This window comes from Seriola aureovittata, chromosome 1, assembly GCF_021018895.1.
Source record: "Seriola aureovittata isolate HTS-2021-v1 ecotype China chromosome 1, ASM2101889v1, whole genome shotgun sequence".
In the NCBI taxonomy this organism is placed as follows: Eukaryota; Metazoa; Chordata; class Actinopteri; order Carangiformes; family Carangidae; genus Seriola; species Seriola aureovittata.
In genome coordinates this window covers 5,085,102-5,099,424 of record NC_079364.1, presented here as the reverse complement: position 1 = coordinate 5,099,424, position 14,323 = coordinate 5,085,102, and the positions used below count along the sequence as shown (strand labels likewise).

Below are 14,323 nucleotides of genomic sequence, written 5' to 3'. Positions count from 1 at the left end.
CGGCGGTTTCCATGTTGAATGCTGTGATTTGTGTCATGTGTTGTGAATAAATAAACACGATGGAAAAAGTTCAACAAAAACATAATTAATTAGATATTATTTCATTAATGAATTAAATTGAAAAACTGAAGTTCAACCAATAAAATCCTTTGATACGATAATTACGATCATTTTTTAGAATTCTGACTTTAATCTCAGAGTTCTGATTTTAAATTCAGAATTCTTTAATCTCAGAGTTCTGATTTTAAAGTCAGAATTCTTTAATCTGAGAATTCTGAGAACAAAATCAGAATTTTGTGATAAAAGTCAGAATTCTAAAAAATAAATGTCTTCCTCTTCCGTTGATAATAACTGTATGTGATTGTAATATTTAGTTTTTGTTTATATTCAGCAGCCTTAATCTGTTGTGTAGGCGCGGGCGTTGCAGGGGTTCAGGGGTTAAAAAAAGGCATTTGACTCGTTAATTCCCATATCTGCCACATGGTGGGGACCGGAGGAGATTCCCCCTGCTGCTGCTCCTGTCCGTGCTCCAGTCTGCACACTCCGCTGCCGCTGCCGCCGCTGCTGCTGCTGCTTTGTTGTCCCCGTCGAGCAGGAGGTCACTCAGTCCGAGCAGGAGTCCGCTCAGAGCGCACACAGGCCCCGCACAGCTGCCCACAACACACCCGCACCACGTTTCTCCGCAGGTTGGCGCAGACAAAAACACGTAAGTAAGCAATAACTTTGACTCTGTTTTAACTGTCCCGTCTGACGGAAACTGCTTCGTGGTGTTTTAGAACACGAGGTGTGTGTGGCTGCTCGGGTGATTGGGTTCAAATTGATCATCAGATGGTTGAGTGATTGGTAGTTTGTGAAAACGGCCACATGTCGAAGCTGTTTCATGATTTTAATGAAGTGAGGATGGTGAGGATGATGATGTGGCGCCTGTGTGGATGATTTATGTATCTGACACAGTAACTTCACTATCACACTTATTACTGTGTGAGCCACTGGGATTCAAGTTCCCTGTTTAATTTGGATTGAAATAATCCCATGTGACAATTAGATGAAATGTACTTTTTATGCTTTAGAGGCTCATTTCTTAAAATGGATTAAAATATTATAGAAAATGTGCACAACTCAAAGTTTGTCAGAACTTTATTTGCTGCAAAGTCACAAGTTATTTAAAGCGTTGTAACACTAACCCTCCTGTTCTGCTCTGGTTAAATTAGGTGGTTTTTCTGCATGCAAACAGAAACTGAAGGCAAAGTTAATGAGCTGTCACTTTAAAGCAGAGGAGTGGACTGAGCCTGATTCAGTCGATATCCAACATTTTAAGACGGTATCTGACCATTTTCATGCCTGAAAGATTGAAGGATTTTACAGTCATGAGGGTGCAAATGCTTCTGGTATTCCAACTTTTTTTTTTTTCTTGTTAAACAAAGCAGTGTCTAGTTTCATGTGTCTGTTGGTTGTGAACTGTTCAACCAGCGTGTCATATTTTTATTTCTTTCTTTTTAAGCTCTGAAGACGTGAAACTATCCCACATTTCACCAGTAAAAAAGCAGCGATTAGAGAAAAGTCTGAATGTAACAAATATTTTCAATATTTATTAGGGCTGTCACTTCTTTTTTATTAAACAAACAAACTGAACCTGTTTGACTTCAAAATTTACAGCTGAACAGACTGTTTTAAGTAGTTTCCTTTGTTGTCCAGCAGAGGTCGCTCTCAAAAGTCAGTTTGACCTGTTGACCTCTCAGGTAACTCGGCTCACTGAAGAAAAACGGAGGACGATCGACTCTAGAACAAAACCGAGCTAATCAGACAATCGCAACACCGACGTGTCTCAAAAGTATTTTGGCTTCTTCGCTGTCGATGGCATTATGCTAACGTGGAAGATTTACTTGTTAGTTTGAATTTGTTCAAATGTGACCTTTTGAAAAAGTGACGGCCTTATTTTCTCTTATCTTTCGCTCTATAATATGTCAGAAAATAATGAAAAATGCCAATCACAGTTTCCCAGAGCCCAGTGTGACGTCTTCATGCGTCTTGTTTTGTCCATCAAACACAAAATAAATGTGAGGAGCTGGAACCAGAAAACTTTTGTAAATTTGTCTTAAAGAGGCTCAAAACAAATAATCAATGAAGAAGACACATCCAGTTTAATTTTCTGTCATGACTAATCGACTAATGGTTGCAGCTCTAGTTGTGTTCTATCTGCATGTGTTGTTTTAAACTGCTCCCTGGGCCACGTGCTTTCACCATTAATCTATTATGAAAGTAGCAGCTAATTAGTGTTCTTTCACTCAGTTAATCAGCTAATCATTTCAGCTCTAGAGGCAGAGAGGAACCTCCCTCACTGACTGACCCAGGTCTGAAATTTCAAACTTCAACATCCAGCTCTTCTTCTGCAGGACAATCAACTAGGCTGCCCCCCCCCCCCCCCCCTTTTTAAAGCGGACTCGGACTGTTGTGTGTTTGGGAGGACTGGTCTGTGTTACAGATGGAAATGTGGGTCAGTGTTTTTTTGTGCATGGTGGCACATCAACGCCCAGTCAATATTTCAGCTCTCTCCCCCCTCAGAGCTCTTCCATCGTTTCCTCAACATGTGAGGCAGTAAATCAGTTCAGCTGCACGGCCGCTTCACTCCAGCATGACCTTAATTACCTTTCCATACTCTGGGAACAGAAAACCGTGTCTTGTTGAATGGCTTATGCTGTGCTGCAGTTAGCGGGTGTCGGCGGCGAAGGTTTTTGGACGGTTGTCAATACGAGGAACGAGAATGTTTTGGGAGGCACCTCCATGAGCTCCGGACCAGTTTGGCTGCATTCTGGTCGTCTTCGCTGTCAGGAGGTCTTTAACATGAGTTGACCCTGACGCCACCACTGTGTGTTCACGGAGAGAGAGGATGTTTGACAGAAATGAAAGCTGCGTGTGAATGAGACTCAGCCCACTGAGATGATGCATCAGTCCACAACCTGTTTGCCCTGTTCGGTGGAATTGCCCTGAAGGTGATTATAGGTTTAATAAGGTTTGAGCAGCACACAACAAGTAGAGGGTTTCCAAACCGAGGGTTGTTGTTGTCTGATCACAACCACTTTTCTTCATAATGCAATCCTTTCATGAACTAAGACAAAACTAATCAATCAATAACCAGCACTGTTTTGATCATTCTAGTTTTCAAGCAATAAAGTTGAATCTTTGCTGGTTCCAGTTTCCCAGATGTGAAGATTTGCTGCTTTGCTTCGTGACATGATGGTGAACAGAAGATCCTTTGGAGTTTGGACAAAACAAGATGTTATCATTAATCAATCAATTAATCATTAAATTGTTGCATCTCTAAAAACGGTTAATTCATGAAAGAATTGTCAACATTGAAAACAATGAATAGCTGCAGGATTAATAAAACCCAGACACATTCTTCAGCTGAGGGGGTGCAGCGCTGTGAGTTGTTGGAGCGCTGGCTGTGATGTGTTTGAGTGTAGGAGGAAAAAGGAGAATTGTTCCTGTTGAGGTTTGTGTTTTCTGTTTACGCTTCCTGTTGTGGGAGCGAGCGCCCGAGTTTGAGGCTGAACAAGCAGGAGACTTGAGCGACTTCTTTTTCCCACTCCCTCGCTCTCTGCAGCGTCGTCATGGAAACGTGCACCGCTTGCTCTTTCAGCGGAGTGGGAATGGAGCTGGCCACAAACTGGTTTTGCCACTGAGTGGTCGAACATTGAATTAATTATGGTGGGCGGGGTTCACTTACTGACAAGCTCATGCAGAACCTCTTTGTTTTGGTGACACCCCCTCCCAGTGTGAACACTGCAGGGTTCACACTTTCAGTTCTGTCTCTGTAAGATTAAGTGAGTGAGAAGCAACCATTCAATTTCATAAACAGTGAGTTGTTTATATAAATTGTCATATTTCTATTAAGCTGTTTTCTTGCATGTTTTTAATTTGCACATAAAACCCCGAGTGGAATCGCCAGATATTTGAAAGAAAGTTGGAATACCTCAAATTTTAGGTGGGAGATGTTGGTGTGTAAGATGACAGAAATAGAAACAGACGGGATGAATAAAGTTGACGTACACGAAGCGTATAACTTGAACGTCACTCGAGGTTCCAGTGGAGAGATGAAAACTTCAGATCTGTGTGGAGCGATGAGGAGGAAGCTGGAACCTGTGTCAGATTTCCATCATGTTTTCCTTCTTTCTTTCTTTCTTTCTTTTTTTTCACCATCATCCTCCTGCAGTGGTTTACTGGCACCTGTTGGAGAAAGCATAACGGTGGTGGATGGATACAAGCAATAACTTGCATTTTCTTTTGCAAAATTTTCCGGAAGTTCAGTTTAAATTTGGACGGAAACCTGACTCATGTTGGTCAGTAACACTTTAGCTGTACTGTGTCTTGAGTCTGTGAACCTGCCGCTGAGGTCGGGACTTGTGCAGAGCTGTGTGCTGTCGCTGAGGACGAGCTTGCGGCTTGATGGTCAGCAAATCCTCTGAACTGTCGGCCGCCTGCATCATAACCACAACGTCTTGTTCCTGTTTCTACATGTGTTAGAAGAGATGAGACGTGTGAGTGTGGAGGGTGTGAATTCATTTAAAAGTGCCTTTGGTGGAGCAGGACTGAGGAACACGTGACTCTTGCTGCTGAGTAGTTATTAAAGTAATTCACTTTTCAATTTTTAACATTGATCCACAAACGTTCATCTTGTAGCCGACTCTGTTTCCACCTCACAGGCTTCAGGGTGATTTCATGTCAACTCTGACATACAGCATCTAGAATTAACGAGTATCTAACTTAGCTCTGACATTGTAGGATAATAAGATTTTCGGTTTTATTTGATGAAGACGTTTGGTTAACAGATGATGAAATGATCAATAGTTGCACCCCTGATCTCTGTTTATATCTATTTTTCTAATTCAAGTCAAATATGTTTAATTTGTTAATTAATGAGATCCTTTGTGTGTTAGAGGTTATAACGTGCTGATCGGTTCACACTGTGTCCGTGTAGGGGGTATTTTTGTGTTCACACACTTGCTGTCAGCTTGAGTTACTCCTGAAGCCGAGGGTCGCTTCACGTCGTCTGAAGTGCAGCTGAAAGGCGGGTGGGGTCGGGTGGGGTGGGGTCAGGTGTCTCTGAAGACCAAGGTCTCACAGTGAGAGGAGGGCGTCTTTCAAACGGCCGTGTCTGTTTTTTATTGTGCGGAGGAAACGTAAGGACGGAGCAACCGGCCGTGTGTCGAGTTTCCTCTTTTGTCGCTGCAGAGAAAATTGTGTCTGAAAGCTGCTTTTGTTTCGGCGGCTGCTCGGAGGTGGGACCCTGTGAGGGGCAACGGCTGGAGGGAGTGGGTGGTGGGGCTGTTGTTCAGGTGGGGAGGATGTGGATGAGACATTTTTATGTTTTACTCTACGACATAAAATCCATCAGTAAATACCTCAGTCTTTAAAAAGGCAGGTTGCTAACAAGTGGCTAAGTGAGACTACAGAGGTTAAACATCATCACTTCGTGTCAGACAAAAGAATGAAGGGAAATATATTCAAATGATGAAAAATCACAGGGCTCATGGTAAAGTGTGAAATATGAGATTTCACTGTGTGAATTTTCCAGTCACTTTATTGTGTGGATTATAGGTTTGGGTCTGTGCGAGTGTTTGGAAATAATATGAGAAACGTTTTGTTCTTTCAACCTCGGCACATCAACACCGGCTTTGTTCATCCCGCTGTCCTAATAATCAGATTTAAATTTCAGGCTACAAATAGATTCTGAGCTGTTTATGAAAACAACAGCGAGGGGGGGAAAACAAAGGAGTTTATTGTTGTTGTTGTTGTTGCCCCACGCGCCTCCTGCACATTTCTGCATGAGTCAAAGAGTGTGTGAGCGGCGTGGCGCCGACGTACGGCCGACACTGCTCAGACTGTGAGTGGTGGACGCGTCCAGTGCTGTCGCCGTCAGAGGGAAAGTGTGAGGAGTGAAGAGCCTCGCTTTAGTTTAATGACTGTGAATCTATGGGTTTAATCACTGACTCCAAACTCTGAATTTAACTTCACCCTAATGAGATGAACATTTTCATACGATGATATGGATTAAAAAAGATTCCTATGCTTGTTTTGGCTCAAACTCAAAGATGTTTCATTTACTTGCATATAGAAATTAGCAGCCGGAGCCGGAAACGGCAAATATCTGATGGTTTTTCTTGGAAGTGACTCAAACGACTGATGAATTATCAAAACAGTTCAATTCATTTTCTCCTGCCTGATTGGCTCATTGACTAATCACTGTAGCTCTAAATTTCAGTGTAATTTCTTGTCATCTCTGGCATTGTTGTTAGTCATAAATTCCATCTACACATGGCACTGAAATGAGTTGATTAATCGATTGACAGTATAAAACTTGTTGGTTCCAGCTTCTCAGATGTGAATATTTGCTGGTTTTCTTTCTGGTCTAGAGAAACAAACCGTTCAGACGTGTGATCTGAGCAGGTTCCACTATATAAAAATAAATATAATAAATGTATAATGAATATAAGCTCAGAGGCCACATTATTAGGTACGCTTTTAGATGCGATGGATAAACAAGGATGTAACCTGAAACTAGTCTGAGAGTCATACAACCACGATGGTGGTAATTCTAGTTTTGTTTTTATCATTTAAAGTTCGACCACATGTTGATCATTTTACAGGGCATTAATGTTAGTAGAGTTCTTGTCACTGTTTCGTTGTGACGCTGAGCAGCTTTCATCTCTGGTTAAAACTTGATGAAGTCTTCCAGGCGATGACATGACGAGGCATTCGTGCTGCCGTGTGATGGTTCGTCTTGCTCTGCGGACGATGTTGAAAGTCAGAAAGTGCAGATAAATGCAGCTGAGTGAGAGCAGATTTATACAGAAGTTAAAGTGGCACTGGGACCCGTTGGATATTTTAGTCACACCGCACCACAGAGCGGAGACGAGGACCAGCACAGATGCATTTTCTCTGAGTGCGTGTAAAACAGAAACCTACCTACACAAGCTAAAATTAACATTAGGGGGGAGGGAAGGGGGGAGCAAGCTGGTGCATTTGGTGACTAATTCAATACTTAGAGGAAGTTCAAATGGAAAAGTAATAATAAGATATCGGTGAGAAATGTGTGTGAGTTTGATTTCTTGAATTTTTTATGAAACCATAGTTGTAAATGAGACGGCAGCTGGGAACTGGAGAGAGAAAGAAACTTTCTCCCGATGAGAGAGACGAGACGAGACGAGTTCCCAGACGGCCGTCATCTCAGACAGTGTTATTTTTCACTCTTAAATACAAAGTTTTGTGCACAGATACAGAGAAACCTCTTCTTATCTGGAGATGATTTTCCACTTTGTGTTGTTGCGTCATTTGTTGCAACTGGAGCTGTGTGTTGTTGTGCCTGGTACAGCCGAGGAGGAGGAGGAGGAGGAGGAGCTTTGAAATCAAGGAGTGAGGAAGGGGAGAGGAATGAAATCAAAGGAGAAGGGAAAAGACTGAGTGATATGAGGGTATTTAGCGTTGTTTCATCTTCTCGGGGTTATTTGAGTTCACAGGAAGATCTGTCTTGTGAGGAAAGTCTCAGCAGGATTTAAACGGTTATCTGGTTTTATTTTAGTGTGACTGTTGCTGGGGAGAAAACCCTGCCACATAATGATGATAACAACCTTTATATTTTCAAAACATCAGTTACAAAGTCCTTCACAAAGTAGTGGAACGGAGAAGGGTCAAGATAAATAAAACACGGGATCAGAATTAGATGTTTGGGCTGGACTTTAGTAAACTTGAGAAACCCCCACTAAAACATTCCCGTCACATCGTGTTCACTTTCATGACTCACTGGGACACTTGAACACAACGGAGCTTTTGTTAAAGTTATTAGTGAAACTTGGTCAAAATGTCTGCTGTGAACAACACCTGTCACATCTGGATTTGATCCCAGTACACAAGGCTTGAGATGAGGAGTGTAAATGGGCCAAATTCTCAACCTGAGCAGAATCTTAATCAGACACCTGCACAGGTTGATGGTCCCTTTCTAACAGGGGAATCATTGTGATGCTACATTCACTCTTTCGTGAGTCAGAAGTGATCATCTCTGCTCACATCTCCGCTCACTGTGACCACAACCAATCACAAAGATATGATCCAAGGATTGAGCACAGACTGTGACCGACGAAGATTATTCCTCCCTTTGAACTGCACTGTTCAGTTGTTCTTTACACTACAGATGTCGCTGGAGTTTTCTCCCTCGACTCTTTCATCTCCTCAACATGTTGGTGAACTTCACGACATGCAAAACCTCTTTCATTTATTGGCTCATCTGTGGATTATTTTCACCATTAATTAATTAATTAATAATTTATTGTATAAAATGTCAGAAAAAAGTGAATTAACGCTGTTACTCAGACGGTGTCGAGTTTTTGTGTTTGAGAACATGAATTAATTATCAAAGGAGTGAGCCGTAAATTTGTTTTGTCGACCGACTAATTGATTAATTGACTAATTGTTTCAGCTCTGTATCACATCTCAGCAGTGAGACAACAACAGTGGCACAGGTTTTTTTTGTTTGTTTGTGTGTTTTGGAGTCAAACCCGTCAGACTTGGTGTCAGTCTTGAGAAACTTCCCCTTGCTTGTCGTGTAAGTGGCTATTTAGTCATACGTCTGGTGTAATTACTGCGACACTCTGGCCGTGTTTGCGCTTGTGTCCGGATATAGTTTGAAGCCTCCATTTACACCGACGGCGCCGGTGTAATCCATCAGACCTGCTGGTGTGAGCTTCAAAAAAACGCCCTCATGAGTTATGATGCTCTCCTCAGGAAAGACGAGGACCTCAGTCTCACTTGTGTTGAAGTGTTTTCTGGTCATTGTGAATTCACTGTGTGTGTGTGTGTGTGTGTGTGTGTGTGTGTGTGTGTGTGTGTGTGTGTGTGTGTGGGCTGGACGGGTGACGGCTGCATCACTTCAACACACAGCGGTCAATAGTGAGCTCTGTGTGGTGACCGGGACTTGCTCCCTGAGACCACTGAGGCGGATCAGAGTCAACAGATAACCCAGATTCAAAGTCTGTGTGAACTGGGTCAAAACTTGTTCTGGGCGGCACATTCATGACATTTACAGCCTCGTTATATCATCCAGACAGCGAAGCATGATGTGAGGGGATAATCAGGAGAGCGTGTTTCTGTTTTTGGTCGTCGACTTGTTGCATATTTTTGCACAGACATGAGTTTGTCTTTTCTTGTGTGTGTGTGTGTGTGTGTGTGTGTGTGTGTGTGTGTGTGTGTGTGTGTGTGTGTGTGTGTGTGTGTGTGTGTGTGTGTGTGTGTGTGTGTGTGTGTGTGTGTGTGTGTGTGTGTGTGTGTGTGTGTGTGTGTGTGTGTGTGTGTGTGTGTGTGTGTGTGTGTGTGTGTGTGTGTGTGTGTGTGTGTGTGTATGAAAATCAGCAGCTGTGGCCGGTATCTTCCCTATGGCTTTATTTAAAGGACATTTTAAGAACTCTCCATGTTCAACCACTTCAGGCCTATAAATTAATTGAAACATCGTGTGCATTCCTGCTTCAGTCTTTTCATTCAGCAGCTGCAGCACAAAGTGGCTCCGTGGCACTTCTACATTTAACAGAGCCTTTTGTTTCAGAAGCACATAAAAGCCTTTGTCATGTTTTACAACCTCCAGTCCAGAATTTAGAGCCTTGAATGCACCATAATGCAATTTCAAGGATACTGGTGTTTTTGTTATTGTTAACTAATCCCATGCAAAGAGCAAAACTGAAACTAAAACTGACAGGTAGCAAGTCTAATCTGAGTCCAGCACCTGGTTCATCTTATCCCTCTGGCCCGCAGAGCAAAATTCATCCATGCGGTTTGAAACAAAAAAATGAAGTACTGTTAAAATCTCGGTGAGTTACAGTAGAGACTCGCAGGGCGTTGATAAACTACCGTAGCTGCTGAGCTAAATGCTAACACACTAACAAGATAGGAATGCTAGCTCTGTTTAGTCACAGCAGCTCTCTGAGCTTCTCTCCATTTTCTCTGCACTGTGCCGAGTTGTTGGTCTCTGTTCGCTCCTCCTGCTGTTTTGTTCACGATTGTACAGAATTTCATCCAATAAAGTTTTATTGAGGGGGGCAGCTCTTGATAACCAGACTATTAAGTTCATACAGTTTATTTGAAAGACATTGAACTCCTCTCCTGTAAACCCCTCCTCTTGTGTGCAGCAGCTTACACACTGACAGAGGTGCAGTTACGGGGGTCAACGGGTGATGACGGGTGATGACCACAGTTGAACTCGAAGTTCATTTCCTTCACTTATGTGAGAGAAGAAACAAATTGCAGTGATTTCATTGACATGAACTGTTTTCTGTTTCAAAGACCTCGTCCTGCTGTCGTGAGCGCTTCATCTGGATTTATCCACAGCTGAAAAAAGACCCCAACAAATGCTTTGCTCAGGGTACAATGGCCAGCTGTGTTAAGGACATAACTGAACCTTTTAAAAAATTAAACTACAGATTTATCCCAATTCAGGGGCCGCATCCCACTGAGGCTGCATTTGTTTTAGCCACAACGGATCCAACAGGTGGATCCTGCGGGGCCCAACTTATCCCAAGGAGCCGCACTTGGATAAGAGCACAGCTGGTGACACAAAGCGGAAATCCTCCGTAGGCCAGATCGTCTCATTTCGGTTCGGCCTTCACGGTCTAAGGCGGCTATGAAGTGCCACGCCTTCACAGGCCGCGTCCCGGGACGCCACTAATTATGGCAGCAAACAACGCCGACAGATAGCCTGAGGACTGCACTTTTAAATGGGTTTCAGCTCAGTTCAACAGCCACCGGTACAACTGTTAAAACCAAGTGGCCATAAAACCTCAGGTTTTGTGGGAAAAAAAAAAAGTTGTTGTCAAGGTTGCTGGGCAACGGAAGCTGCGATGGTAAGGGCGGGCACAGCTGGTCTACAAAGGTGTGGCCCTTCATGGCCCCTGAATTGGGACACAGCTTATGTGTTTTTGACCCATTTTTAAAGATGTTCACTAGGAACCAATGAGGTGAGAGGTTTCGATTGAGCGATGACCACATTGTCTTTACCCAGTTATTTACTGTATTTGAGGTTTAATAAAAAATTGAGTGTAATTTGGGATTCAGTTTTGTAACGGGGTTTCTCTTCAGTATCAGAGACCTGGTCTTTGTTAAGACTCCAGTCTGCTCTGTTTACAGACTCTAATACCTTCCATCTGGCTTCTCTGCGACCGTTTGCCAAAATGTTTTTCCCATTGCATATTCTCTTCCCTCTGTCATCCCTGCAGGTGCCCCCCCCCCATCACCCTCTAAACTGGCACAGGCAGTGTTGTAACAGTAACCCATTTACAGTGATGGGAATGTGGGTCGGACACACGGGCACTGTGCTCACGCTGCAGGGCCTCGCTGCCAGGAGGAAATATCGAGCCAGGGCGCCATATTTCACCCAGATTCTCATAGATTTATTGGACAGTAAGAGGCCGTTACAGAACGGAGGGATGGCTGCAGGGAGGTGGAAAAAACAGAGAGAGGGATGCTGCGTTCATGTCAGGCTGGAGTTTCCGTAAATATGAGCCACCGCGCGGGAGCAGAAAGGTTGTTGACATTTTCCACGTGGTGAAAGCGATTTTTGTACAATTTGAGGATGTGTGGGATGTGATGATTTCCACTCAGCATCTTTTCTATGAACGAGTTCAGAGATATCTGCATTCACAGATAATAATCCAATTATTGTCGGTCACTGTTGATTGATTACACATTCGAACAGACAGTTAAAAATCTTGGACATATTAAGACTGATCTTAGATTCCCTGCATCAGTTGTGATGGTCAGTAAACGCACCACGAGAGACCAGGTGACGTCAGAACGATGGAAAGATTAATACTGTAAATGCAGTTTGAGAGACCACATTATAAATCATTTATCGTTAATTGATTTTCTTTGCCATTTAACTAAATTCAGTTGAATGATTCTGACTTTATTTTGATAATAAACTCAAGAAAACAAGTCGTTTTATATGAGTTTATTTCTGATGTGATTTTATATGAATTTTTCTGATAGTGATACTGTTCATGTGAATTTAAGGTGAAATGCTGCTTTTTTTTTAACAAATGTGTTGATGGAAATTCTCAAAATATTTCAACAAACATGTAGAAATGATAGAGACAGGGACACAGAGTTGTTGAGGCCATACCGAAAATCTAACTTCGGCAGGTATTCATTTTCTCTTCACAACCCGTAACATAAATAAACATTTTTGTTAAGGTTCCCTTCATTTTTTTAAAAGCTTTTGTGACCAAGACGTGAACAGGGCAGAACATTTTACTCTCTCACTCAGTAGCTGAGTATCTCGTCATTTATCAGCTGATTTATACACGGATAACAATCTATCTGCACGGATTAACAACACTGATAAAACACGGGCATAAAAGGGGGAATGTAAGAAAAATAAACATGAAAGCAAATAAGTAGAAAAAGGAAAACGACACCATGCAAATCTTTTGTTTTCTAAAGAGTCCTGAGATCTGTCCCCAGGTATTTCATTAAAATCTGTGCACACCGTCTTCTTTTCTTTTCTTTTCTTTTTCTTTTTTATACTGAAGTGAGAGCAGAGCGGATAATTAGCGTCTAATCTGCAAATATTTAAAGCCGCCACATAAATATGCAGTTAGTTCTTATCTGCCCCATATATTCTTCTGATCACAGTAATATTGGTGTATTGATTCCCTGCATGGCTGCAGGTCTGAGCGGGTTAGAGTGTGTGTGAGAGCAGGGCACAGAGTGTATGGCTCCGGCCCCTCCTCCCATCATTGTACTGGTTTTTTTACGGGTGTAATCCTGGAGATTTGAGCCCCCCAGTCCAGATCATGATCATCCAGACCAGCTTAGCAACACAAGTCTTTGGTTCTTCCAGCATCTGTCACCACTTGTTGACGTCAAGCTCATCCCCAAAGCAACGCTGTACTTACGTTACATTAAACCACTGTGATGGAGAACGACTTCAACTGTGAGCTGCTGCGGCTGTTTGTGTTGATCTGTGTTGTGACTGTCGTGTTTCATGTTTGCAGATAAGGCACCATGGGGAAAGGCTGCATGACAGCGACCAAGTACTTCCTGTTTCTCCTCAACCTCATCTTCTTTGTGAGTATTTTACCACTGTTGTCAAAGAGCTGCTCTAAGTGCATCTCCTGTTTACATTGTCTCTGTTCAAATGTACAATCACACTGACATTTATAAGAACATGAATGAATAGAGATTCATGCTGTAACCTTGCTGGTTCCCTCCATTCATTTAGATGGGAATGGTAAACGGGGCTGTACAAATTAAGAAAAACAATAAGAGCAACAATGACAATCAGTGCAGAAAAAACCCAGAAAAACAATCAACAACGGTGCAAAACAAAACCTGTAATATTATGAGAATGACAATAACATGGGAGAATGACATTAATAGTGCAAATAAACTTAACATGAGCATGTCATTAGCCTGCAAGGGCTTATGGGAAAACGAGAACAGGTCTGATCTAAATACAGGAAGTGAAATAGACAGCACACAGCAGCAGATTGTGGAGTTACTGCTCCGGATCTGTAGTTATCAGTGTAGAGACAAAGGTCAGCGGGAGTGTAAATGAGGGGTTTTATTATATCTGAAGCCTGAAGATCTGGTTTCACTTCACTTCACTTAAACGTCATCCAGTTGGTTATCAGCATCATAGTTAATTAATGATATGCTGCTTGGCCTTGGACCTGTTGACGACAGCAGCTTAAACAGGTAAAGACACTGACACATTTGCGTTGTATCAGCAGCTGTCTGGTCTTATTTGACTGGTGGTCAAAATTTATCCTGGGAAATAATAAATCACTCCCCGAAAGTTTGAAACAAAGTCGACACCCAAACATAATTCAGTTCATTCAAGCAGAAGAAATCATGAATGGAAACAGGAACACAGAGCGAATTAGATTTCAGGGATCAAGTATGTAAAGTTGTATTTTCTCTCATCTCACTCTTCGGTTCAGTCGACATCAAGCTGTCGACTGTTCTTTCGTGTTCTGTTTCTGAGTTTTAATTACTCTGCAGATGAAGCATTTGTGGCCTAGTTACCAAGGCGATACTCACTTTCTCGTTTCCTCTCGCTGCTGTGGAAATGAAATCTGTGATCTGAGGTTAAGAGCTTCTTAACAATCTCTCTCTCTCACACACACACACACACACACACACACTGAAGAGGAAACAGTGTGGGAGAAATCCTCCACAATGAGGACGTTTAGATTCTCCTGACTTCTGTCATGGGTCAGTTTAGGGTCTTTGGTTTGGTGGATGAAGGTGAATGTATCACCGTCCGACCTTGCAAGATGTA

At 42.5% G+C, this 14,323-nt stretch overlaps 1 protein-coding gene across 2 annotated transcripts in view; it reads left to right on the top strand.

The window, feature by feature from the left end:
• Positions 1-517: 517 nt before the first annotated feature.
• LOC130172996 (CD82 antigen-like) overlaps positions 518-14,323 on the top strand; it is a 32,067-nt gene continuing 18,261 nt past the window's right edge. The window contains exons 1-2 of one of the 2 annotated variants that reach the window (XM_056381965.1): positions 518-706; positions 13,035-13,107. In XM_056381965.1, the coding sequence (XP_056237940.1) occupies positions 13,045-13,107 (63 nt within the window). In that variant the 5' untranslated portion in view covers positions 518-706; positions 13,035-13,044. Of the gene's footprint in view, positions 707-3,836; positions 3,859-13,034; positions 13,108-14,323 lie in introns of those variants that run through there. The other variant, XM_056381966.1, reaches the window with a different exon arrangement.